Raw genomic sequence first — 26,771 nt, 5'->3', positions numbered from 1 at the left:
AAAACGTTTGGAAACAATTTGTCTCTTCAGGTTCCATGTAGCAGTAAACTCATTCTTAGAACAGCACAAACCTGAAGTTGTAGAAATTCACGTTTCTATGACGCCTGCCATGCTCGCCATACAGACTGCCATCCTGGACATCCTAAATGCGTGTCTGAAAGAACTGAAATGCCACAACCCATCCCTCGAAGTTGAAGATTTGTCTTTAGAAAATGCTATTGGAAAACCGTTTGACAAGGTACTCTGCCTCTTTTCCTTATAAGCGCAGTGTGTTAGGTTACAGCTTTAAAGAATTCCCGGTTCTTTTGCTAATTGCAGTGTCCTCAATAGGATATCGCTGTTATTTTTTTAAATGTTTTTTTATATGCATTTTTGAGAAAGACAGAGAGACAGAGTGTGAGCAGGGGAGGGGCACAGAGGGAGGGAGACACAGAACCCGAAGCAGGCTTCAGGCTCTGAGCTGTCAGCAAAGAGCCCAGTGCGGGGCTCGAACTCACAAACCGCGAGATCATGACCTGAGCCGAAGTCGGACGCTTAACTGACTGAGCCACCCAGGCGCCCCAGAAATTGTTGTTATTTTAAAACTAATCTGGAGGCGATTTAAGTACAACCTGTTCGGTTTACTGGAGAGTCATAATTTGTAGTAGAATACATGGATTGACCTGTAAGCACAACTCTTTATTTTTGCAGTTATACAGTGATTATCTTGTATTTCAAGGATAATTAAGAGAAGGAAAAATAACCTTTTTGCTCTGAAATGACAGCATTTGGATATCTACAGATAGAAGAGTTTTACATGAGAATGCTTTCATAATTTATGATCTTTTGTTTGGAATAAAAATAATTGGGACGAGTTTTCATTACTGAGGAATGTGAACCTTGCTGTGTCCTAAAATTACGTTTTCAGTTGAGAAAATGTTAAGACTTTTAGTTCAAGGAACTTATATTCTAACTGATGTTTTCTATTGTAGATGAATATTAATACAGATGCGTAAATGTCTAAAATTGAATTGTAGATCCAGAAAACGCTGACTTTTAAAAAAATTCCAGGCAGCTTTTTTTTTTTTCTATATTTTGGTGGAACAAGTTCCTGTCTTTTAAGCTCTGAATGCATCTCTGTGTCACTGGAAATAATTCACAGTGATTATTTAAAAGGAAAAATTTAACTCCTCATATCTCTGATTCTTCCAGAAAGTGCTTTTATTGAAATAATGATACATAAAACTAATTACATTATGTTTTGTTCCTCTGTTCTTACAGTTTAGTGCATGTGAAGCCACAAAGAAAAACCACAAAAAAACCCTTCCCATTCTTTTAATAGAATGTGTGCGTCCTTATTAAAAAACACAATATAACCTGATAGGTTTTGTGCTAAGTTTCTGTTTCTCATTCCCTGGTAAAGGTCAAAGTATTATTTTGGGTATTCTTTCAGCAACCAGATGTAAATGCAGACATGACTCTCATCTTGTTAGAAAATTAACATTTTAAAATTTTTTTTATTTTTTATTTATTTAATTTTTTTAAACATTTATTTATTTATTTATTTATTTATTTATTTATTTATTTATTTAGAGAGACAGAGAAAGACAGAGCATGAGCAGGGGAGGGGCAGAGAGAGAGGGAGACACAGAATCCGAAGCAGGCTCCAGGCTCCAAGCTGTCAGCACAGAGACTGACTTGGGGCTCAAACCCACGAACCGTGAGATCATGACCCGAGCTGAAGTGGGATGCTTAACCAACTGAACCACCCAGGCGCCCCAGAAAATTAACATTTGTTTTAGAGACAGAGCGAGGGGCGCCTGGGTGGCTCAGTTGGTTGAGCGTCCGACTTTGGCTCAGGTCATGATCTCATGGTTCATGGGTTCGAGCCCCGTGTGGGACTCTGTGCTGACAGCTCAGAGCCTGGAGCCTGCTTCGGATTCTGTGTCTCCCTCTCTCTCCGCCCCTAACCCACTCGCGTTCTGTTTCTGTCTCTCTCAAAAATAAATAAACATTAAAAAAAGAATAGGAGAGAGAGCGAGAGCATGAATGAGAGAGAGGGGCGGGGCGGAGGGGTGGGGTGGGGAAGGGGCAATCCTAAGCAAGTTCCACGCTGAGCGTGGCTTGATCCCACAACCCTGGAGTCATGACCCAAGCAGAAATCAATAGTCGGATGCTCAACTGCCTGAGCTGCCCAGGTGCCCGGAAAATTTAACTTTTGTAGATTATTTTACAAAGCAGGCATGCAGTTATATGTCCCAGTTTGTCTAGGATAGTTCTAGGATCTGTCTGTTGTCCCGGAGTGATTATTAATAATATAATTTCATTTTCATAAGAGTCCCAGATTGGACAGTAAACTATATGGTCACCCAGATACTCCTTCTGAGTATGAATTTGTTGGGTAAAGTGCCGTGTAGTGATACTGCTTCCATAGCATGCTACAGGTATTATCCTTTTTAGTTAAGAAATAGTTTGTGGGGCGCCTGGGTAGTTCAGTCGGTTAAGCATCCGACTTCAGCTCAGGTCATGATTTCGCCGTTCGTGGATTCGAGCCCTGCGTCGGTCTCTGTGCTGACATCTCAGAGCCTGGAGACTTCTTCAGATTCTGTGTCTCCCTCTCTCTTTGCCCCTCCCCTGCTTGCACTCTGTCTCTCTCTCAAAAATAAATAAACAGTAAAAAAAAAAAAAAAAAAAAAAAAAAAAAAAAGAATCAGTTTGTGAAGGACGTGTATATACGTAGCAGTGGATACGTAGATACCTACATAGTACATGCCAAAGCTAGCCTTCATTTTAGGCAACACTTTAGGATCCCAGAAAATATTCAAATGTAGTCCCTTGTTAATTTAACAAATTCTTTTCCATCCATGAATCACATTGGGGGGGCGGAAAACCCAAGCAAATCACTTACACCACAAAGTTAAGGTACGTCGTTATTTAATTTGATATCATGTAGTTTCCCTGGTACGTGCCCTCTGTTCCCTGTTCAGCTGGATCCCACATCTTTATGTATCCAGGATAGGGTCACAGCCAAATTCGGCAGAAACTGGGCGGGTCTAAGCTGTCAGCTTTGATGTTTCATGAAAACAAATGATTGGGGACACCTGGGTGGCTCAGTCAGTTCAGCGTCTGAATTTGGCTCAGGTCATGAGCTCATGGTTGATGAGTTCAAGCCCCACATTAGGCTCAGCACTGACAGCGTGGAGCCTGTGTGAAATTCCCTTTCTCCCTCTCTCTGCCTCTCCCCTGCTCCCACGCTCGCTCACTCGCTCTCTCTCTCTCAAATAATAAATAAAAAAATAATAGCTATATCCAATATATTTTTAGCCATACTAAACTGTATTCTTGTTTTAGACGATCCGCCATTATCTGGATCCCTTGTGGCACCAGCTTGGAGCCAAGACTAAGTCCTTGGTTCAGGATTTGAAGATATTACGAACTTTGCTGCAGTATCTCTCTCAGTATGATTGTATCACATTCCTTAATCTTCTGGAATCTCTGAGAGCGACAGAGAAGGCTTTTGGTCAGAATTCAGGTGGGAGATAAAAATACTAATATTATTATGGGAGCTGATTTGAATAAAGTGTCGGATTTTGTTGGGGAATCAGATGTGGGGAGTGCTATATTCAACTACACGGTATACTAAGCTTTCAAATTACGTTTTATGTTCATAGCATAAGGATGTAGGTTTTATTGATAGCTAATGTTTCCGCCTACTGAACTTCTGTTCTGTATAATAATAAATATTCATATCCATTCCGGGCAATTTTATTTCTAGAAAAGACTCTGTATATTACAGGCAGTCCCCAACTTAGAAATAGGTTGTGTTCTGGAAGTTTAGTTGTTAAGAACTTCAAATTCATTTTCTCCTAAGAAACAGCAAGGGAGTTTAGGGTTTCATCAGCTAGAGTGCTGAAGACTGAAGAGATTTGTAGAGAAACATACTTAAACAGTTGGCTACCGTCTTCTTTTTCTACCAGCCACATCTGCCCCACTAATGTGACCTCTGTCACTGTTTGACTAGACCGTTGATTTTCAAAATGGGGTCCGTTGTCCTCTGAGGCCAAGATTTACTACCATTAGTAATGTTTTTAACTTTTAAAAATTATTTTGTTTTATTTGAGAGAGAGAGAGCAAGCAGGCAGGAAAAAGGGGCAGAGGGAGAGAGAGAGGGAGAGAGGATATTAAGCAGGCTCCATGTTCAGCACAGAGCCTGATGCAGGGCTCAGTCCCACAACCTCAAGATCGTGACCTGAACAGAAAGAAGGAGTCAGACACCCCACCAACTGAGCCCCCCAGGCGCCCCTACAATTAATAGTTTTTATTGCTTCATCAGGGACATTAAGTAATAAGCTACGAATGCACAGCAGTGAAGAACACATTGACCACTAGTACTCTTTGGTTCCACTGCCTTGATGATGCTCAGGCACCCAGCAGTGTTACCCCCTAATGCTTTTGCACCATTACCAGAAATGTCACCACAGTGGGAAAAAAACCAAATAAGGAATTATTACTCATCTGAGAATAGTTTTGAGCTCCAGACTCCCTGAAAACATTTTGGTGGCCTCCAGAGGTCACTAGGCCACACTTTGAAAGCCCACTGGCCTAATCAAACAGTGATTGAGGCCTCAGTAAGGGAGAAGGTACGGTTCAGAGAACACTATGGCAGGCAGTTGTATAGATAGGGCATGTGACCATCAGAGAGTCTTTAAAATTCATCCCAAATTGAAGGCCTTTTTTTTTTTTTTTAACTTTTCATATTAGGTTGGCTCTTTCTTGACTCCAGCACCTCGATGTTTGTTAATGCTCGTGCAAGGGTTTATCATCTTCCAGATGCCAAAATGAACAAAAAAGGCAAAGTGTCTGAAAAAACGGAAATTGAACAAGTACAAGGTATCCTGTAGGCTTCATCTTTAACTGTGTCTCTTATTTAAGTATTTGGTGTGAAAATTCTTACCAAGTCAACGTGTAATCCTCAGTCTCCTTCAGCTGTGTGAAGAATGCGTGCCTGTATGTTAAAGGCGTGTTATGTGTAACGTAAGTTAAAAGTATCCAGCATGGCAAGTCCTAGAATCCGTTGTTAGAGGATTCCGGATGACAAGTGCCAAATATCAGTCAAGAGTGTTCTTACTGCTATATAAGAACTATTGATTGATACTTTTTTTTTTTTTTTACTTCAGAATAATAACTGCTTTTGGCACTTACAGTCTTAACAGAATATTTAACATTCCTTTTAGCTGTACAAAAATAAATATACCAGAATGAGGCGAGAATAGGTTTATTCCAATACTTATCTAGTGGGTATGACAAATATCATTGGTTTTTTAAAGCATGGGATAGGATTGATGCTGACTTTCTGCCTAGTTCAAAGGTCTAGTTCAAAACTTAAATACATTAGTGATGCGTTTGGGTACTTACAGAAATGTTTGATTGTGGTCTCCTTGTATTCCATTTTCAGGAATGTGAAAGTCATGCGGATTAGAAATAATAAATACTCTTCCTCTGTACTAATTCTTTCGTTTTATGTAGCAGCTTATATATAGTATCACGGTTGACGACTAATATAGAATCATCTGAAATTCATGACGTACATGTAACTTTCTCTCAAGGCACTATGAAACCTCTCTTTCCTTGAAATTAAAGTTCATTTATTTATTTTGAGAGAGAGCATGTGTGCAAGCCAGAGAGAGGCAGAGAAAGAGGGAGAGAAAGAATCCCAGGCAGCCTCCATGCTGTAAGCACAGAGCCTGATGTGAGCTCAAACCCATGATCCATGAGATCATGACCTGAGCCGAAACCAAGAGCGGACGTTCAACCGACTGAGCCACTCAGGCGCCCCACTGTGAAACCTCTGTTAATGTCGGTTTCAAATATCTTCTATTTAGACCTTAAAGAGACCTTTTTCAAGAAAGTAGTTTCTATCTGGCCTCAGGAAGGAAGCTCAAAAGAACAAGCTTTTGGAATGACGCTTGTGTTGTCTGTGTTGTGTTGTTTTGAAAGCCTGTGGAACACTTTACAGGTGAATACTACCCTGGAGAATGAGGTTATCCTTTTATTCCCATACAGAAACAAAAAAGGAATTGGTGCTAGAAAGCAACCCGAAGTGGGAAGCTCTGACCGAAGTACTGAAAGAAATTGAGGCGGAAAATAAGGAGAGTGAAGCCCTTGGGGGTCCAGGTAGGAAAAAAAGAGAAGAGGACGTTTGCTTTCAAAATGGAGCAAATGAGTCTTCGTTATTAGTCCTTTAAAAGTAACTTACTGTTATTGGGGCGCCTGGGTGGCTCAGTCGGTTAAGTGCCCGACTTCAGCTCAGGTCACGATCTCATGGTCCGTGAGTTCGAGCCCCGCGTCGGGGTCTGGGCTGATGGCCCAGAGCCTGGAGCCTGCTTCCGGTTCTGTGTCTCCCTCTCTCTCTGCCCCTCCCCCGTTCATGCTCTGTCTCTGTCTCAAAAATAAACATTAAAAAAAAAAGTAAAAAAAAAAAGTAACTTACTGTTATTTTGTTTAGCAGACGTAAAAGAATAAGTGCGAGATGAACACAGAAATCCTAGTGGCAGCCTCCTTTCTGTTCGTTTGATGTGATTTTCTCCTGGTTGAATCCTTGCATACTTGTAGAAAGCAGGCTGTCTTGCTGGGCTGGTTGACTTCTCAGGACTTCTATTTAAAGATGCAGCTAATCTCCACATACACATTCACCACGATTTCAATCTAGAATCCCCCGAGGAGAAAGCTAATGGGCTTTTTTTATATTCTCAGCAAGTGTCTTTCCAAAGACGTCTCAACTGTTCTGTGGATCAACACTGACGTGGCCCTGAAAAAAAAAAATTCCAGATTTTAGGGCCCCTCTCTTCAAGCATGAGTATACTAGTAGATTAGCATCGTAGACCAAACCCGCTAAAATTTTTTTTAAATAAAACCAGATATTTACTTTTTTTTTTAATGTGTATTTATTTTTGAGAGAGAGACAGAGGCAGAGCACAAGCAGGGGAGGGACAGAGAGAGGGGGAGACACAGAATCTGAAACAGGCTCCAGGCTCCGAGCTGTCAGCACAGAGCCTGACGTGGGGCTTGAGCCCACAAACCGTGAGATCATGACTGAGCCAAAGTCAGACACTTAACCGATTGAGCCCCCCAGGCGCCCCAAAACCAGATGTTTAAAAAAACTAGATTTTTCTTTAGTCTATTGAGACTTTGAACTCCTATGAATCAGTAAAGGCAAGCACATAATTCTTACATGAGTAAATACGCTGGTGATATTATCTGAGAATGTATGGTACTTTGATTTAAGACTCCAAGTCATGCCTGCTCCCTTAGGAAAATTGAAAAGTACCAAGAAAAAAGAGAAAGGAAAAAATTATGGCTAGAAGCCACATTGGTGTATTTCCTCCAGGTTTTCTTTTCTGTATTTTCTGTTTCACATTGTTAAGGTCACAGTGCAATGTAATTTCTGGATATATAATTAGCAAGTCAAATGATAACGTTCTTGAGACATATTACCACATTTGACTTACATGAAATTTTTATGAGTTTTCATTTCTTCTAGCAATGTTAGAGCTCATCTCTTTTTCACTTAGCAGTGACTGGAGATCATATATTCGTGTGTGTGTATACATACATATGTGTAACAATTTTATTAATTTGGAGAAAAATGTTCATTTGAAATTTGGTATTTGCTAAGCTCATTGTTTTCTTTTTTTAATGTAAAAAACGTTTTTTAATGTTTATTTATTTTTGAGAGAGAGAGAGCACAAGCATGAAAGGGTCAGAGAGAGGGAGACACAGAATCGGAAGCAGGCTCCAGGCTCTGAACTGTCAGCACAGAGCCCGATGTGGGGCTCGAACTCATGAGCTATAAGATCATGACCTGAGCTGAAGTCGGACTTGTAACCGACTGAGCCACCCAGGCGCCCCAAGTTCAATGCTTTCTTAATGCTTTTTCCTCTTTGGTGAATTGTCTTTCTTTTCCTTGGCCAAATTAGGGTATGTCCTCGGTTTGTATTGGCTTTTTATATATTAAAGATACTATCATTTATGATAGTTGTTTTGTAAAGTCGTTTTTCTGTCTTTAGCTTTCTTAATGCACAGTTTTTTTCTTATATAGAGTCCCTCTCAGATTATAGATATCAGTCTTGTCTGAGATATCTTCCACTGTTTTTAAGCCTAGAAAATCATCTCCATCCACAGAGATGGAGAGTAGTTGCCTTTTTTTTTAATGATTTAATGTTTAACATTTGACTCAGTAATCCATTTGGAATTTATTTTGGCATATAAAATCCTCTGGAAAATTATTAATTAAAAAGAGCTTCTGTAAAGCCTCCATTATACCACAGCTAGGCTTTCCTAAGACTAAATGTTTCTGGCTTCAACTTTACTCAAAAGATTTCACTAATCCTGTCAGAGAGGGAAAGCATTTGATAAGCATCTGAGACCCTTTTTAAACAAATTGTAAATGCGCCAAGGGGTAAGATGTGTCTTCTTTGTCAGGGGAGGAGGCGAGCAGGCGGACAGAGAACGGGGGTGTGGTGGCAGTGGGGGGACACGTGAGGTAATGGTAACAATACGCTGTTTGGTAATTTTAGGTCAGGTACTGATTTGTGCAAGTGATGAGCGAACGTGTTCCCAGCTGAGAGAGTATATCACGATCGGAGCAGAGGCCTTCTTGTTGAGGCTCTACAGGAAGACCTTTGAGAGGGACAGCAAAGCCGAGGACGTGTGGGTGCAATTTAGAAATGAGGACAGTGCAAAGAGAATGGCGAAATCTCACAAAAGGCCTAAAGACCCCCACAGCAAACAGAGGGCTGCCCCCAAAGAAAGGACTCTCAAGAAGAAGAAGCGGCGGTTAACTTTAACACAGATGATAGGAAAGCCTGAAGAACCGGAAGAGGAAGGGGATGCCAAGGAAGGCTGTCCTGGAGACACGGGCAGTAGCCCAGACAGTTCCTTAGAAGAAATCAAGCACGAGGAATTTGACGTAAACTTGTCATCCGATGCCGCTTATGGAATACTGAAAGACCCGCTCACCATCATCCACCCTCTCTTGGGCTGCAGTGACCCCTACGCTCTGACAAGGGTGCTGCACGAGGTGGAACCGAGATACGTGGTTCTGTACGACGCCGAGCTAACGTTTGTTCGCCAACTTGAGATTTACCGGGCAAGTAGGCCCGGGAAGCCTCTGAGGCAAGTTATAAAGAACATGAGCTCTTTCCTCTCTCTTTTTTGATGCATATATATATATATATATATATATATATATCTATCTTTGTTATTGAAGTATAGCTTGACCTGTTCGATTAGTTTCAGTTGTACAACACAGTGATTGGGCAATTATATACGTTCTAAAATGCTCACCATGATAAGTGTGTTACGATATCATCGCCTATATTCCCAATGCTGTACTTTTCATCCCGCGGCTTATTTATTTTATAAGTTTGTACCTCTTCATCCCTGTCGCCCATTCTGCCCATTCTCCCCACACCCCCTCTGGCAACCATCACTGTGTTCGCTGTCTGAGTCTCTCTCTCTGTTGTTGTTTGTTCATTTGTTTTGTTTCTTTTTAGATTCTACTTATAAGTGAAATCATATGGTATTTATTTGTCTTTCTCCGTCTGGTGTATTTCGCCTAGCACACTGCCCTTGAGGTCCATCCACGTTGTGGCAGATGGCAAGATTTCATTCTTTTTCGTGGCCAAGTAATATTCCATCCGTTGAACTATTTCTGAAAGGCTCCAATCTCACAGTTCTTCAGGCTTTAACACAGACACCGCACCAGCTACACATGGATTGTCTTTAACATTCTGTTGTCATGATGGGTGGGTGGAGTTTATGAAACCTTCTTTTGCTTTCTGACCAATCTAGGAAGTTTACATATGAAGCGTGTCAGATGTCCTAGCAGAACAACAAGTCTAGGGAATGATTTGTATTCCCATTACTTACTGCCCTGCTGTTCCATACTGTGTGCCTTATGCATTGGTTGTAGCTTCTGGGGTACTGGATCTGAACAAGGCCAGAAAATCTATAATATCATAACCTCCACCAAAAATTACTGTAGTTATGACTCACCTCCGTAATTTCAATCTTCTGAAAGGTCATCCTTATAAATTTGAAGTGACTCTAAGTTACATCCACATAAAATGAAAGTGTTTGGGGAATTATTGTACCAAGTTTTCTTGAGTTTCAAGAATTAGCAGCTAAAAAAATCTAGAGAAATATCAGATTGAGAAAATGATGCCTCTCAAAGAATATAGTGTTCTGGCCCTCCAATTATCTGAAGGAAATAAACAGCAAAATTAATATCCTGAACTCAGTCTGAACCAAAAACAGAGCCAAAAGAAACCTTCCTAGCGGCTTAACTGACACAACCTTCCCGAGCAGAGATGAATGGAGCAGGTGGGTCAGAAATAATACAGGATGAAGAGATTGGACGAAGCTGGTCAAATAATTATAGGCTGGTAGATTTTTCATACTTTGCTATTGATCACCTGTGTAGATAGCTTGTTCACTGTAAAGTTCTCTGTTGCCTGAGAATGGAACAGTGTGATATTTGAAAACAAAATGTGAGAATTGGAAGGGACCTAGGGGTTCCACTGGTCTCCATCAGTGGGAAACTGAGGCCCAGAAGTGATGAGTTACTTGCCCGTGGCCATGTCGCACTTCTGGGGGACAGCTGAGGTCCCTGGACTCATTGTCCAATGGTTTTTTTCATATGTTTTTTTGTTTTTGAGCTGTCCACACTTCAAAGAAAGATAACCTAGGAGTATGATGTCTGGAAGAAAAGTTGAGGACTGAAAACCTCCGGTAAAAGGTGAAGAAGGAGGACAGACAAGGTGCTTAATTCAGCCTCTTAGCAACAAACAAGATAGGAAAGCTGCCCTTCCTAAGAGAAAATAATATATCGAATTATTGTCTTGAGGCTGATAGCATCCATATGTCTTCCATGCCCATGTGTTTATATAAAACGTGCACTGACTCGGTTCTGTTAAGACATGGGTAAAAAAGAACCGAGAAGGAAGATAAAGGTCATATAGATTTCATGTGTTTATTTCTCACTGGCATGAACTTTCACAAGCTGCGTTTTATAACTAGCAGCCAGCTTTTCAAATTATCGTTTGGCAGAGGGGTAAAGAGAAAAGTGACAAAAGAGAAGCCGCCGAGATTCTGTGTTTTCTGATTTGTTTATACTTCTGAGGCAAGACTTACTCTCTCCCTTTAGTTATATTTCAGTGTTTACCTAAACTCTGTTCCTCCTTTCTGTGAAGGGGGCAAAAAAATGTGGTAATGAGACTTTTAACAGGTGGGGGTTTAGGCAGCTTCGTTTTTAGGTGTGTGATTAATGGAACCTTTTATTCTTGGTCAAATATTTATTATTGCAGCCCTCTAGGTTGCTGATTTCAAATGCTGTGCTGTGCTCTTCCTTTTAGGGATTAAAAATTATGTTTTTACAGCCTAAAAGAGTTCTGTTTTAACTGGCAGGGTTTACTTTCTTATATACGGAGGCTCAACAGAGGAACAGCGCTATCTCACTGCTTTGCGGAAAGAAAAGGAAGCTTTTGAAAAACTCATAAGGTAATAATACATGGAAATTTTCAAGGTCTAGGGGCTTCTCTGAGTGGAGGCATAGCATAATCACCCTCAGGAGGGATGGAGAGGGGGAGACCCTGGGAGGATCGCGTCAAGATAAACCTGTGGTCCGCTTCATCCCTGGGGTACGTGCACCTTTCTTCTTTCTCCCCCGTCTCGGGTTGCCTTTCGATGGTTTGACAGAATATTGGAAACGTGGAGAGACCTGCTTCTCTGCTTGTAAAGACGTGCGACGCAAAACACCAAAAATACAGCTCAACCAACTACTTTCCTAAGAAATAACGTTCTTAAATTTCCCATACCCCCATGCACGAGATTTCTCCTTTGCCTTGGAGTGATGATTTAGTTCCTCCTTGTAAAATTTCCATGGTCTGGGGGTGGGTGACTGCCTTCCCTTTGGCCGGGAAATGCTTTTACAACCCAGTCACTTCAGATCACCAGCAGTAGAATCACCCCAGGAAGACATTTTTTTTGTCGGTGTGACATTTACCCAAACATTCGTGTATGAGTTTTAGGACGAGCGTCTGGCAGCGTGCCGAACCCAAATCGAAAATGCTCTTCTGTGTAACATAAGGCAGATGTTCTAAGTGAGGTACGCACAAACCAGTCAGCTACCTTTTACCCCCCTAGGTCCTGGGGAAATCTGATAACCTCGCACCAGAGGATGCTGTCCAGGAGGTGGCAGCTTGGTGAGGGAAGATGGGCCACATGATCTCTGAGGGGCCTCAAAAGCCAGGGCAGGGGCTGGACAGGGCATCCTCGAGCTGAGCTAGAGAAAAGGCTAGAGTGGAGGAGACCGTGGCTTGGACTGACCAATCGTCCAAGCCTCAGACATTGGCAGTGTATCAGTGGCAATGAGAGAGCGGAAATCATTGTCACTGGCTATCAGCCCACCAGGGCTCCCCACAGAATTTCACAATGGACAGCCTTCCTCTAATACTGGCTGTGGGCTCTCAGTATACACGTAAAATGTCCCCATACCCCACTTCCTCCGGGGCATGCTTTCTTGGAAACGCGTGCTTACTGAATCCGTGCCACTGGGTCCCTGTGGAGGGGCTCAGCTCGTTACATGGGCAGCACCCTTCCCCCCCCGCCAAATCCTCTGTGAATACGATGTGCTTTGGCCGTGGATTCTTCCAGCTTCTGGCCAGTCCTTTCAGCCTATGAAAGTATTTTCTATTAACAGGCTCTGTGGGATGGTTTATATGTGTGTACTTATGGTTTTGGGCAAAATATTTCAGAAAGTGTGATAACCAACCAGGTATTCAACAGACTGCCTCTTCCTGTCCAAAGCTTTTAGCGTTTCTTCTGTGCCTTCTAGACCCTCTCTCCCCCACGACTCAAAACCGCCAAAAGACATGTACCGGGCATCTCTGAGGTGCCAAGCCCTGTGCCACTAGGAACATGCTGTAGTCACAGCAGTGCCGGAAGTCCCTGCGCTGCTCGAGCTCATCCTCTGGTGGAAAAGACGAGCGTTAAGTGACCATGAATATTACACTAAGTGGACCTGTATGGAGCCCGGCCACAGTGGTGAAAGAACAGGGTGTGGTAGTGGGTGCCAGAGAGACCAGGCCCGGTGTGGGGACAACGGGTGGCTTCGCTGGAGAGGTGACGCGTAAGCCGACGCGTGAAGAATGTGCCCTAGGTGCTAAGACGACAGGGCGGAGAGGAGTGTGCGTGAAGGCGCCGAGATACAGGAAGCCCTGGTGAGGATCGAGAACGTGACTGTGGAGGCAGTGAGACAGCACCGAAGCGTTCTAAGTGGGAAGTCTATTTTTAGAGGCGCTCTCTGGCATCAAACTGGGGAAGGGATGGAACAGGGAAACGAGTCAGGAGAAAAGGTGGTAGCCAAGATTAGGCTGACGAGGAGAAGGGAACAGATTTCAGAGATTTGCAGATGCTGTTCCTTCGCTCTTCTTAAAACATCCTCTGCCCAAGCTTGCTCTGGTTGATGGTCACCAAGCCCCAAATGAGCACGTAGAGCTAAGACCATTCAGATTAGGTTACTGGCGTTCATGTGAAGGTCCGCAAGACCCTCCTCAGATTCGGGGATGGACCCGAAGGACCCACGAGAGCCAGAAAACACTGGTATACTCCCAGTCATGGTTTATTACAGCAAAAGGACACAGATTAAAATTAGCAGAGGGTAAGAACCCATGCGGCACAGTCCAGGAAAAACCAGGCGGAAGCCCCCAGGTGTCCCCTCCCCGTGGAGTCACATAGATGTGCTTCATCCTCCCAGCTGCGGAGAGTGACAGCACGTGCTAAGGGTTGTCAACGGGGAAGCTGACCAGAGCCTTGGGGCCCCGAGTTTTTACTGGGGATCAGTCACATGAGCACAGAGTACCCATCGTGATTGTAGTTCTCCAGCCCCCCAGAGCAAAAGCAGGTATTTACACCACATCAAGTTAGCATAAAGCATCTGATCAGACCGGGGCCAGGTGGCCCCAGGCCTCCGGTGTGCAAAACCCTTGATGAGGCAGACGATTGCAAGGGTTCAGAGCTCAACTCCCAGAAGCTGGTCAAGGGCCAATCCTCAGGAGACTGGGCCTTTCCTGCAGCGGCGTAGCCAAAGGAGCCTGGTGGGATGGGGGGGGAGGGGGGGGGGAGAAGGCCTGAGCGGGTGAGGTTTTGTGCTCCAGGCTGCCTCTTGTCGAACACATCAGGGAACCTCATCTAGAAAAGAGTCCTTTTAGTAGATTGTAGCAAGCTGCCGGGGACCCCAGGCCATTCGTATTTTGGAGCGAGCCTCCACATCAAAGGGCTCGGTGGTAAGCTGTGGGTAAGCCTGTCACGTCCTAGAAACCAGCCGGCAGAATCTGGAATACAGACTGTCCCCTGCCTTTCCATCTACATGATCATTTCCATATCAGAGTTTAATGTAATTTTATCTGTGGTCCAGCCTAATCTCCTAACTCAATGGTGGTTGTCTACTTATTAGAAGTTAGATCTTCCCATATTACACAGCAATCAGGAAGTTACACCATCTAGACTCTCAAGATATTTACTTTCCCAGAAAACTTGGGGAATTTGAGACGTGTTTGTTTTGAAAAGGAAAATATATATGAGGTGTGGTGCTGAAAGAGCATTTGCACTGAGCCCGCACTGAGAAATTTAATGTGAGAAAAAGACAATGTGCTTTTGCCAGGACCTCCGTGGGTGATGTCGTAAGAATAAAAGCAGTGCTACTATTTAAAACAACCAGAAAGGAATGAATCCCGCAAACTGGCAGTGAACAGATGGCTTGTCTGGGCAAGATCAGTGGGTTACCGATGACAGAAGAAAAAAAAAAATGGCACTCCTAAGTATTGATAATAAAACGCTCCCCGGGTAGAAAGATTGGCCGTAACGTTCCGAGTAGACATAGTTTGGAGAGGTCACTGCTTTGCAAAGGTGGGGGTGAGGTTATTTGAATAGCTCATGATCCCAAAGTGAGTTAGCGTGAAGGCCAGAATGCGTGCCCGTTGGAAGAGACTTACGGTTCAGCACCTCCTCCCTACATCATCACGTTATACAAGCTATTCAAATATCATTAAAGATGCTGAAGTAAAAATAAGGAACCTCAGTACTTTAGATTAAGTGGGAAGAGGGGTCTGCACTTGTAATTATTTTCTGTCTGTCATATGGAACTTGGGTAATCATGCTAAATGTTGAAGGCGAAGGAGCGAATGTTTATAATTATGGCAGATTTCTGTTCATTTGAGGGAGACTTCTGATTTTCCTCCCAATCCAGGCTTCATTTCAGGAGCTTATTTTTTCTCAGATTCCATTTGCTGTTATGCTGTACAACATTTCACGGTAAACTGGCTGTTTTTATAGAACGATATTCATTGAAACCCTCGTGGAATCCTTTGAAGGCAAATCTCTAGTGTTTTAGCATTATCATGGATAATTAAGGGGTGAACTTACCACATTATAAGAAAAGTAGAATTATAATAACAACTAACCTTTTATAATGCTTTTTATATTCCAAGCGCTATTCTGAGTACTTTACATGTATTGGATAATCCTCCTAACGTGCCTCTTTTAGGGTAGGTTTTATTATTGTCCCCATTTTACAGATGAAATTGAGGCACAGAGCCATTAAACTACTTGCCTGAGACCACACAGCCAGTGAGTGGTTTCAGATTCCACAAAATACAGGTTCGTACGCTAACCCACTATGCCGCTCACAGACTACAAATTAATCAGAAAATTGGGATGCCCCCATGTGTGATATGTAGCGTAACAAGTAAAGTAAGTGGAAATAAAGAAAAAAAAAAATCCCTACTATTAATCCCAAATGTTAAAGAAAAAGAAGTCAACGAGCAATTATTTTTCTGAATAGATTACTCTTTGTCCTCAACTAGAGTCTAGTAGGTGTCACGGATCCGTAACGAGTGGCTGTTGGGGCCACGGCCACTGCCAAGCCGATTTCAGCAGGGCCACGGTGGACACTGACTTTGAGAAAAATAGGAAAAATGGAACTGGTACTGTGGCCACCCCCTTGTGCCATTTAGCTATAAAACGTTGTACTAATAATAACTTTGTATATTGTTTCAAAGGGTATATATAGGATTTAAAATCGTAATTTCTGTTCTTTGGTGGTAGCTCGTAGTGGCTAAAACATCACTTATCCAGAGTTGGTCGCAAAATTGGTCCATCTGGTTTTATTTCCTTTAACTGGAAAATCTTTGTTGTTTCAGCCCTTCCTGAAATTATTAGTGAGTACTAAATATCCCCCTTCTGTTTCACCTTACGCCGCGCTCTGTGACCGCCGTTGGTCAGTGCCGCTGTTGTTTCACCCTCGCTCTGTTTTCTCGACTCCGTTTCTACGAGGGAGGAGACCCAGCCTTGTGCATCCTTTCTGCCGTTCCCGGCACCAGTCAGACACACAGCGCTTGCTGGCTCATGAATTGACTATAACCGACTTCATTGGTTCTGAAAAATACGACTGTGGCAAACCTGGTCCGCTCTTTCTTTGGTCGTTGAGGATTGTAGTTCCTGACCACAAACCTTAGTTATGATAGTTCGGTCCTGTCCGTCGACCAGCCCTGAGATACTGAGCTACCTCGAAGACAGGATTTGTTGTGTAACCATATTTAAATCCAAAGCACCTAGCACAGCAGGGAGGAGCACTCCGGAAAGGTTTTTCAGCAAATGCACGAGTGAATGAATCCTTGCTGCTCCGTTGTCTCACCTGAGACGTCGATCTTTGTGTTGAATCTCTGTTGGAAATTTGTATTACTCTGGATTGTCTTGTAAAATTGCAAGTATTTAATGGGGCTCCCACCTGTTTTTTTTAAATCAAAGTTGTATCATCTGTGCTTTCATTTTCTTAATCACTGATTTTTAACATTTCTACCTATGATTTACTCTGAAAGTATTGGAATATAAGTGGCTTGCATTATTTTTAACGCTCAGAAACGTATTAGCACATTTTTATAAAAAATCTCCATCTCTCTGTGGCATTTTTTACATGTTTATTTCATGTGTCAGAGTGCTTGAAGGACGCACAGAATGGAAACTAAACAACAGATTTTGTGACTCCGGAAGATCAGAAGTAGCACCCAACCAAGAAACTCTTTTCTCCTTCCTTTGCCCGTTGTTCGTCCGTGTGTATTTACTGTGCTTGCTGGTCTAACATATTTCTTGTGTTCTCTTTGCCACTATAGTCACGCAGATCATTTTCTTATAATGTATGGAAATTTAAAATCTGGAATTTTGAAATTAGTTGAAACAAATGTTTAAAATATCTTCCGCCCCAGGGAGAAGGCTAGCATGGTTGTGCCTGAAGGGAGGGAAGGGAGAGATGAGGGGAACCGGGACCTGGTGAGAGGCTCCGCGTCCACAGGCTCGCCCACCGACACGCGGAAAGCAGGTGAGTCCTGCCCTTTGCTGGGCACCCCCGTCGCCTGTAAAGGAGGCTGTGGGTTTCCAGAGCTTCTCCACAGAGGTGAGGTTTTTCTCAGCAACCTCGTACAGGTGGCTGCCTGCTCCCATACCCAGTGCCCGTGCTGACATTTGCTAACCATGTGTCCCTCCCGGGCCGTTGGCTGCTCATCTGTAAAATAAGGGGGCTGTGCTCCAGGCGCCCCAACCTCGGAATCCGTCACGCCCCGGCATTGCTCGCAAATGTGATTGGCTGAGATACAGAACTCAAGGAACCTGTACAAGTGGCAATTAGGTTCTTACCTTCACCCAGAGAAGCCGGTTTACCTCACAGGTAGGCAGGAGCTGTGTGGGGCACGTCCCCACTTCTCTTCCTGCGTCCACGTGTTGCTTCTTGGCACGTCTCCAGATCCCGGGTGTGTGGCGCCCTCATTGCGGTCTGCGCTGTGGCATGCCAGCAAAAGCCGCTGAATTCCGAGTGCAGTGTGACCCAAGAATAACCCTGTCCCCCTCCCCAAGTCCCCATTTGCCCCTGGCGGTGGCTGCTGCCAGCCAGGTGGCATGAGGAAAGCAATATGACTGAGTTGACTTAGCGCCCAGAGCGGGATCGGTTAGAGCAGCAGGACTCCAGGCGTCAGGGTCCTCGGGAATAACCTCAGAGGCTTGTCAGAGCTGCGGATCCACAGGCCCCCCTCCGTGGAAATTCTGACTCAGTGAGTCTGGAATGGGATCGGCCTCTCAGGGCCTCCTGATAGGAGTGATCTCGGGACCCTACTTTGGGAAACCTGGCCTCAGAGCATCTATATCTTTTTTAAAGAAGATTCTCGTTGACTCAGATAGGCTGCTGACATTTCATGCAGAACTACCAAACATCAGCCATACGAAGGAAGTGAGATTTGAGCACGTAGATGCCACGCAGAACGCTGTTTACAGAAGTCCGTCCTTCTGAGTTCAGTCCTCCAGGCCCTCCAGCTGCCATAACAACTTGCCACAAATCCAATGGCTTGAAACAGTATACATTTTTTTGAATGTTTATTTATTTTTGAGAGAGAGAGAGAGAGTGCACAAGTGGGGGCGTGTTGCAGAGAGAGAGGGAGACACAGAATCAGAAGCAGGCTCCAGGCTCTGAGCCGTCAGCACAGAGCCCATTGCGGGGCTCAAACCCCTAAACTGTGAGATCATGACCTGTGCCGAAGTCAGACGCTTAACTGACTGAGCCACCCAGGTGCCCCGAAACATATATATTTATTATCTTATGATTATTTTCTTCAAATTCTGGAGTCCAAATGGGTTTCACTGGGCTAAAACCAAAGTATAAGCCAGCTGTGCCCCTCCCACAGGCTCCAGGGGAGACCCCATCTCCTTGCCTTTTCCACCTTCTAGAGGCACCTGTGCTCCTTGGCTCCTGGCCCTTCCTACACCTTCAAAGACAGCGCCTCTGACCCTGACCTTCCTGCTTCCCTGTTTCACTTGTAAGGACCCTTGAGGTGGGCCTGGGTAATCCAGAATAATCTCCCAATCTTGAGATCCTTAATTTAGTCACATTTGCAAAGTCCCCTTTGTCACATAAAGTAATATATTTACACATTCCTGGGATTAGGATGCGGGCATCTTAAAGGGGCCACCATTCTGCCTACAGCAGCCCCTGGTCCTTCCGGGTGTAGTCCTTCAGCCAGCATCCTTAGCATTCACCTGCGATCTCATTAGAAACATGGTGTCTTAGGCCCTACCCCAGACCCTCTGAACACAGAACCGCCTTTAACTTGCTCCCAGGCTGTTCTGTGCACATTCAAGTGTGAGAAGTTCTGATCTACCGGCTTACGGTTTTTCCCACCTTCTTCCATTTTCGCACCTCCGGACTCACTGGTACAAGCACTAACAGCTCCAAAGGTTCTCACAGCAGCTTATAAGGCAGTTTACTCAGCGAGCCTTTTTAGGCATCTAGTATGTGCCGGACTCTGCCGTGGGAATCAGGAGTAGAGTGGGGCCGTGTGCAACCATCAGGGACCGTTCTTAGAGGGGCAGAGAGAAGGCAACAGTGAACGCTGGTGTTCAGGAGTCATTTGTGACTTTTCCTTTTAACTCTGTTCAGTTTAAGAGAAAATCGCCTTTAGTGACTCTGTAAACAGACCTTTCTGAAAATAGAGAAAAAGGAGGAATAAGCATGGGTTATTATATGACAGCGGATCCGAGGTTAGCAGCAGCAACCCAGATTTTAAACTTTAGTTGTTCGGCTTCGTCCTTGAGAGTTCTTCCTCAGTGACATCACTTACCGTGCCACCTTTTGTTAACAGGTGGCCAGGAGCAGAACGGTACACAGCAAAGTATAGTTGTGGATATGCGTGAGTTCCGCAGCGAACTCCCATCCCTGATCCACCGTCGGGGCATTGACATTGAACCGGTGACGCTGGAGGTCGGAGACTACATTCTGACTCCAGAAATGTGCGTGGAGCGCAAGAGCATCAGTGATTTGATTGGCTCTTTAAACAACGGCCGCCTCTACGGCCAGTGTATCTCCATGTCCCGCTACTACAAGCGCCCAGTGCTCCTGATCGAGTTCGACCCCAGCAAGCCCTTCTCGCTCACTTCCCGAGGTGCCTTCCACCAGGAGATCTCCGGCAATGACGTCAGTGCCAAGCTTACCCTCCTCACGCTTCACTTCCCCAGACTCCGGCTTCTCTGGTGCTCCTCCCCCCACGCCACCGCCGAGCTGTTCGAGGAGCTGAAAGAGAACAAGCCGCAGCCCGACGCGGCCACGGCCATGGCCGTCACGGCGGATTCGGAAACCCTCCCGGAGTCAGAAAAGTATAATCCGGGTCCCCAGGACTTCTTGTTGAAAATGCCAGGGGTAAATGCCAAAAACTGTCGCGCCTTGATGCACCACGTTAAGAACATCGCAGAGCTGGCGAGCTTGTCGCAAGACAAGCTGGCGGGTATTTTGGGCAACGCCTCGAACGCGAAGCAGCTCTATGACTTCATCCACACCCCTTATGCCGAGTTTGTGTGTAAAGGCAAAATGAGAAAGTGAACGAGGGCGGCCGTTTTCTCATCCCGTGACTCTGACTTCCAGCCACCCTGTACTGGAATGAACAGACCGAGATGAATCACGAGCTCAGAATTCCGCTCTCTTCAGCACCTTATGACCGCGCAGTCCGCTTCTGGGGTCAGCGGACCACAAGCCCAGATGCCCCTCTGGACTTTGTGTCTAGGCACTGATTTTAACCTTCCCATGCCGGCCCGCCTCCCTCCCTGCGCCGTCAGGGCCAGAGGCAGCGTGTCCCGCTCTTTGGTCGGGAGTCAGAATCAGGCGAGGCGTCTTGTGGGGGCTTATAGGAGGCCGCTCTTGACGCAAGCAGCAATTTATGTTTCCCCCGCAGGCCGATAAGACACGCTATCATGTCCCTGCCCTCTTTGTTCAGGACGGGCCCCCGGAACGCCCAGAAGGAACCTTGTCTGCCATTCCTCGCCAGTTCTCACCTTCTTTTCCGCAAATACGCGCTTCCCCCTTTAAGAAAAACCCATGGGGACTTCCTCGTACTGACGTAAGACGTAAGATGGCGCCCGTGAAACTAGCCGGTTCCTCATCCCCCGAATGTGTGACGCGTACCAGAACTCGATTGTGCAAAGCCAGCAGCTTTAAAACGTGAGATGAATTGTTCCCTATTTCCAGAATTTGATGGTGAAGGAGCGCTGAGGACGTGCCCTTGTGCAGACATCTTACCTCCTGAAGCGCAGAGATCTCTAAGCCCAAAGGGCTCGTTAGAGTCTCTTAAGACTTCCTCTTTCCCCCCAAGCCTCTCCCCACACGCCTGAGACCACCAGCGCCACATCCTCTCCACACGCAGCGTCAGCCCACCCTCTGTTCCCCGCTTCTGTCCCTGGGCCAGCGTGCTCGCTGGCGTCTGTGTGAGGACTCACGACGGACAAGCAAACCGGTGGCCCCCCGAGTCTTTAAGATTGGGTTTCCTTCTTGGAGTGGAGATAAAAGAAGTACAAGTAAATGGAAGATCGGCGCATAGAATATCTAAGAATTCTAGAGAAATTTACACACTTAAAAATTCACAAAGCCATCTCCTTCTCCAACCTTCCGATTGAGTTAGGTTAGCTTTTTACTGAGGTGCACATACAAGACATTCATAGCATCTTTGTGCAGTTTTTAAACTTTTCTATTTCAGCTTTACTAAGGCATTATTCACACATCTAGTAACGAGTAGTAAATTTTCTACCTCAAGAGCTGATGCGGACGTAGACAGCAGTGCCGCCAGCCAGCCACACCGCACAGTTTCGCGTTTTCCGCGTCGGCCATGTTTTCGTTTGTCACAGTGTTTGAACTCCGAGTGGACGCGGGAGCACCGAACAGAGAGTGGTCTTAGCCTCCACAGACGTTCTTTCCACCAGCCTTTCCACTCATATTGACGTCTCGATCCCTCCATATGTTAACACTTGTTGATAAGGTTAAAGCAGACGTGGATTTCCAACTCTCTGCCAGGGTAGGACAAGAATGAATTGAGAGAGATCAAGGAACCGTGTCCTTACATGGAACTGTGTACAGTGATCTGAGGAATGGAGAAGACGACAGGAAACAAAAATTAGTTTAAGGTAGAATAAATAGTTGGGCTACTCATTTTTTTCCCCCAGAGTTAAAAATACACCCTTGAGGGGCACCTGGGTGGCTCACTTGGTTAAGCGATCGACTTTGACTCAGGTCATGATCTCGCGGTCCTTGAGTTCAAGCCCCGGGTCGGGCTCTGGGCTGACACCTAACAGCCTGGAGCCTGCTTCATATTCTGTGGCTCCCTCACTCTCTGCCCCTCCCCTGCTCACACGGTGTCTGTCTGTCTGTCTCTCTCTCTCTCTCTCTCTCTCTCTCTCTCAAAAATAAACATTAAAATAAATATACACCCTTGAGAATAGAACACAAAATGTTGAGAACATTATGTATTTCTTTAAGAGTCCAGTCAGAGTTAAAAGTACATTAAAATAGACATCCCGCACCAAATGGAAATGGCTATTAACAATTTTTCTTCACCCAGTTCTAGCTCTTCTGCTTGTGGCAGATGAAATTGCTATTTTTGTTTTCTTCTTGTGTAATCCCACCTGCCGTATTTTGTTCTTCCATTACATAAAAGGCAAATCCGAACATAGCACATTTTTTGATGTGGGTTTCCCTCCGATAGAAGTCTTCAGAAATAAGCCCTAGTCCTAAATCTACCATTTTAAACAGCCCTTGTTATCTAGTCCTACATAGGTAACAGTCTTAATTGTATTCAGAGCACTGTTGTCTCCCTGCTCTGATTCTGTCGTTTGCTGTTGGACCTACCGGACCCTTGAAGACAGGCAGGCGTGCTGCCTCACGTGTATTTAATTTATGGACGATAGTTTCTAATGAACTCGAACGTGCTTGTTGTAGACACAAGTCTCCCGCTGCCACTTCCCGTTCCCACTAAGGAAATACATCTTAATGTGTGTCCAGTTGTGGGGAGCCTTCAGCACAACCATCGTGTATTCACTTTTATCACATTCTTTGACACATTTTTACAACCTGAGACTCTTGGCAAAGGACTAATGCATGAGTTTGCAAAACTAACGTATCGCTTTATTTTCCAGCATCATATTGTTACCTTTGCCTTTTTTTTCCTTTCAAAATAGTAAATATCTAGTTCACTTATGAACTCACGCTTAGCTTTTTTCCAAACCTTTTTTAAAAACCTGAGATCGGCATTATACTATTTTTTGAGCTTTTTTGCATAAAAAAATCAGCACGTATGAAATAGGAGAGAGAGCATTTTGACTGAAAATAATTGTCCCATCCATGCACCCATCGGGACACAGAGGGTTAAGTCTAGATTTGGTTGTGTTGAGGTAACAGAGTATAGAATTAATAAATGGCCTCCAGCAAGAAAGCCTACCCCGAAGTCAGTCCAAAGAATTGGGTGGGGGCAGAGAGACAGAGTGTTGTTAGTCTTTGCTTTTGTTTTTCAAGCATAATTTGATTTTCCTCTGGCTCAGAAAACTTCTTTAGGGAACTCCTCTTCTCTTTTGTGTTCAGTTTAGCCCAGAAACATCCTCCTAAAACCCAGCAGTTTAGGAAAGTTCTTTTCTCAGTCTTGAATACATTCAAATGTATCCAGACTTCAACGTGAGTTGTCATTTTTCTTAATTATTTTGCTTTCTATTTTGGTTTATTGCTACTTCCTGCCCAATTCTGAACTTCAGTACTTAACCGTCTTTATCCACAGGTTTTTAGTGGGTCACACCCCTGCTGTTTTGTTTTTTTTTTTAATTTAAGGTTATGTAAGCCAAAAGGGAGACTGATTCATATCAATTTGTAACAAGAGGCGTGTGTGTGTGTGTGTGTGTGTGTGTGTGTGTGTGTTTAATAAAATGTGTATTTATTCAGTGTTTTCCTCAGCATTCTGTGGGCAAAATAAAAATAACAATGTATAGTGAAAGGACATGTGTTCCCAGCGGGTAGTTTTTACCAACATGTTGGTAACTATAATCAGAAACGAAGACAATATGTAACGTGCTTTCTTTTTTGTTGTGCACAATAAATGATTGCAAACCCCAGCTTCTGCGTTTGACTTGCGTGACAAACCCACTTTCTAAGGCTGCAGCACATTTTTCTTTTCAGTTATTTTTCCTTTACTGCCTTTTATTTTGTGCGTATTTCCTTAAGGAGTGGGGGAGAAAAAGTATTCTTCTGAAAACACTCGTTTGTTGACGTGTAATGAATATGTGCTAAGCACAATGCCTGGAACATCTTAACTCAACAGAGAGATTAATTTCCTGCCGCCCCTGACTCATAAGTTCTTGTTCCTTCAGCGTCAGAGTTGAAAGTAAATAATCCTTGCGACACATCTAGAATTTATTATAACCTCTTATGTTTAATTATTATTTAATTAGCTTACTAATTGGCTCATCTTGAGGATTTCGTTATTTTCATTTCCGTCTTAAAATGTAGAACCGATCCCTTTGTAACAAGACATAAGACAGGTTATTTTGCAAAATGTTTTAATATTGGAATAAAGACTGGTAGAATAATTAACCCTTTTTTAGTAGTAGTGATTTAATTCAATTCACATTTACTGAGCCCTTGTGCATGATCTCTTTTCATCACAAAGACAAAGGTGCTATTATTTAAAAGCCTCTTTTACGGTGGGGGAACTGAGGAGCAGAGAGGTTAAGTCATTTGCCCAGGGTCACCCAGCAGTAAATGATGGAACCTTGATTTGAACTCAAACAGTCTGACTCCAGAGCCCATGCTGAAACAATGGTGATGAGTGGTGGGGGGAGAGAGGTTTGTGCCCACTTTCAAATATTTCATTACAAATATGTCACAGAGAAAGCAAATTGGTTTGTTTTCATGCCTCTCTTAGTTAATAGTTTCAAAAGCAAGTATATAAAATTTGAAAAAAGGTCAGAGATTACTGAGCTGGATGATGTCGGGGCTCCCGGCTGGCTTAGTCAGTGGAGCATTCCACTCTAGATCTTGGGGTTGTGAGTTCAAGCCCCACGTTGGGCTCCATGCGGGGCATGAAGCCTACTTAAAAAATAAATAAAATAAAGTAAAAAAGAGCTGGATGTTGTCCAGACGCATATGCTCCCTGGGGATTATCTGGTTTTCCATGGCTGCGTACCTCTTACTATTTCACAACTTTATGAGACTAGAGGTTAACTTGTAGAAAACCTGAAAGCAATACAAGCCATTCCTGTTCAGTAGTGTTGCAAGGTTATTGCCCGGTGAGACATGAACCAGTGCTACATTCATTAGCAACTTTATTTCCGCATTCATCTGACCAGCTACCAATCTCTGGGTCTTTAATTTTCCTTCAAATCAGTCTTAACATCTAACTGGTTTCCTCGTGCATTGAATCTAATAAAATCTTTGACCCCTTTTGTTGTTGTTTCTATTTGTATGAGAGCCATGTTTCTAACTTTCTGAAAATGGTGTTGCCAACATGAGCTTCCATATGACGATAAAACCGTGTTTCCAGCCTCAATCATCCCCAAATTGCACCTTGTAAACTAGAAGATGGGTAATATACATATGCATATGTTTAAGAACTGTGGTTTGATAACTAAGATGTTAATACTACAGACTATAAGTGGATCAAATTTAAGAACTATAGACTCATTTTAAGATGCTCCGTGGACCCCTGTTTCTCTGTTTACAAAAGCTTAACTGAATGTTTCATCTCAGCTCTGTTTCCCTACAGCCCCTGACTATGAGTGTTCGGGAGACTGATTCATGAATGAGAAAGAAGAGGAATTTTAGATATTCCCAAGGATCCATTTGCCCTACAAAGATATTTCTACATGAAAAGAACAGTGCTCCCCAAGGGCCTGGGAGACAGGTAAACAAAATCAGTTTGTGATTTCCACCAAGGGAGTTTCCCGGGATTCATGAAAACAGTAAATAGACCAGGTCTGATGGAACGGCAGCGGCACAGTATATTTAAGATGATGATCTTTGGGGACCCTTTTCCAACAGAATTTGGTGTCAGTGCGTGCCTTTCACTGAGAGATTTGCTTCTCTGTGCAACTTTGTTTCTGGGCAGGGGGACGCCCAACTGAAGCTCAGGGAAGAAGATAGTTCAGTAGACTAAGAGAAGCATGACTGGGCAGGTTTGTTTTCGTTTTCAGCGTAAGGCGTTTCCTGCAGAGGGCAGAGGGCCAGCTCTGGGTTCGATGCCGTAACAGCACATGCCATCAAGGGACATTCAGCCTTGCAGTGAAGGCAAGTCAGAGAATGAACCCAAGCGACTAAAACAACTCAAATGCACGAGAGAAGTAGAAGTGCTTTGGAGGTCAGAGGAAGATGCCGCATCTGGCTGTAGGGGGATCTAGAATGGCCTCAGAGGGAAGGGCGGAGCATGCATGTCCACGTGCAAGAGCTTTAGCAAAGACATGGAGAAAGTGGTGGTGTTTAAAAGAAGGAGTCGAGAACAGCAGAGTTGGGGCAATTCGCTGGAGACATATCCTAGGGGTCTCAAGTGCTAGGCTCGAGGTGTTCTTATTTTCGTAGAAAAAGAAATGCTCAAATAAGGGAAGGGTGTGAGCAAGAAGTCTGTTTTACAACTGCAGCCTGGGAGTAGTGAGTTTGAAATGGAAATATTAATTGAGCACTTACAGTGTGCCGGATATTTTAGGTACTTTACCCCAAGTACGTCCTCACGCCCTGAAGCAGGGAACATCCCTGCTTTGGTAATGGGGCTGGTAAGATTGAGAGAGCAAGAATTGAAAGTCACAGAGGAAATAAGCGGCAGAGGTGGGACTCAAACTCCACGGCCCCCTTTCCTTCTGCAGCCCCTTTCTACCTAGAAGGAAGGACTGGAGGTGGAAAG

The 26,771-nt window shown here is 44.2% G+C and overlaps 1 protein-coding gene across 1 annotated transcript in view; it reads left to right on the top strand.

Moving 5' to 3' along the window:
- ERCC4 (ERCC excision repair 4, endonuclease catalytic subunit) overlaps positions 1-23,994 on the top strand; it is a 33,168-nt gene extending 9,174 nt beyond the window's left edge. Inside the window, exons 4-11 of the mRNA XM_058709852.1 lie at positions 31-238; positions 3,331-3,511; positions 4,741-4,869; positions 6,043-6,153; positions 8,556-9,153; positions 11,446-11,538; positions 17,301-17,413; positions 19,719-23,994. Of these exons, the coding sequence (XP_058565835.1) occupies positions 31-238; positions 3,331-3,511; positions 4,741-4,869; positions 6,043-6,153; positions 8,556-9,153; positions 11,446-11,538; positions 17,301-17,413; positions 19,719-20,452 (2,167 nt within the window). The 3' untranslated portion in view covers positions 20,453-23,994. The remainder of the gene's footprint in view (positions 1-30; positions 239-3,330; positions 3,512-4,740; positions 4,870-6,042; positions 6,154-8,555; positions 9,154-11,445; positions 11,539-17,300; positions 17,414-19,718) is intronic.
- The last annotated feature ends 2,777 nt before the right edge of the window (positions 23,995-26,771 follow it).

Source organism: Neofelis nebulosa, chromosome 18, assembly GCF_028018385.1.
Source record: "Neofelis nebulosa isolate mNeoNeb1 chromosome 18, mNeoNeb1.pri, whole genome shotgun sequence".
Taxonomy (NCBI): Eukaryota; Metazoa; Chordata; class Mammalia; order Carnivora; family Felidae; genus Neofelis; species Neofelis nebulosa.
Note: the sequence above shows the minus strand (reverse complement) of the source record. Positions and strands in the feature narration are given on the sequence as shown.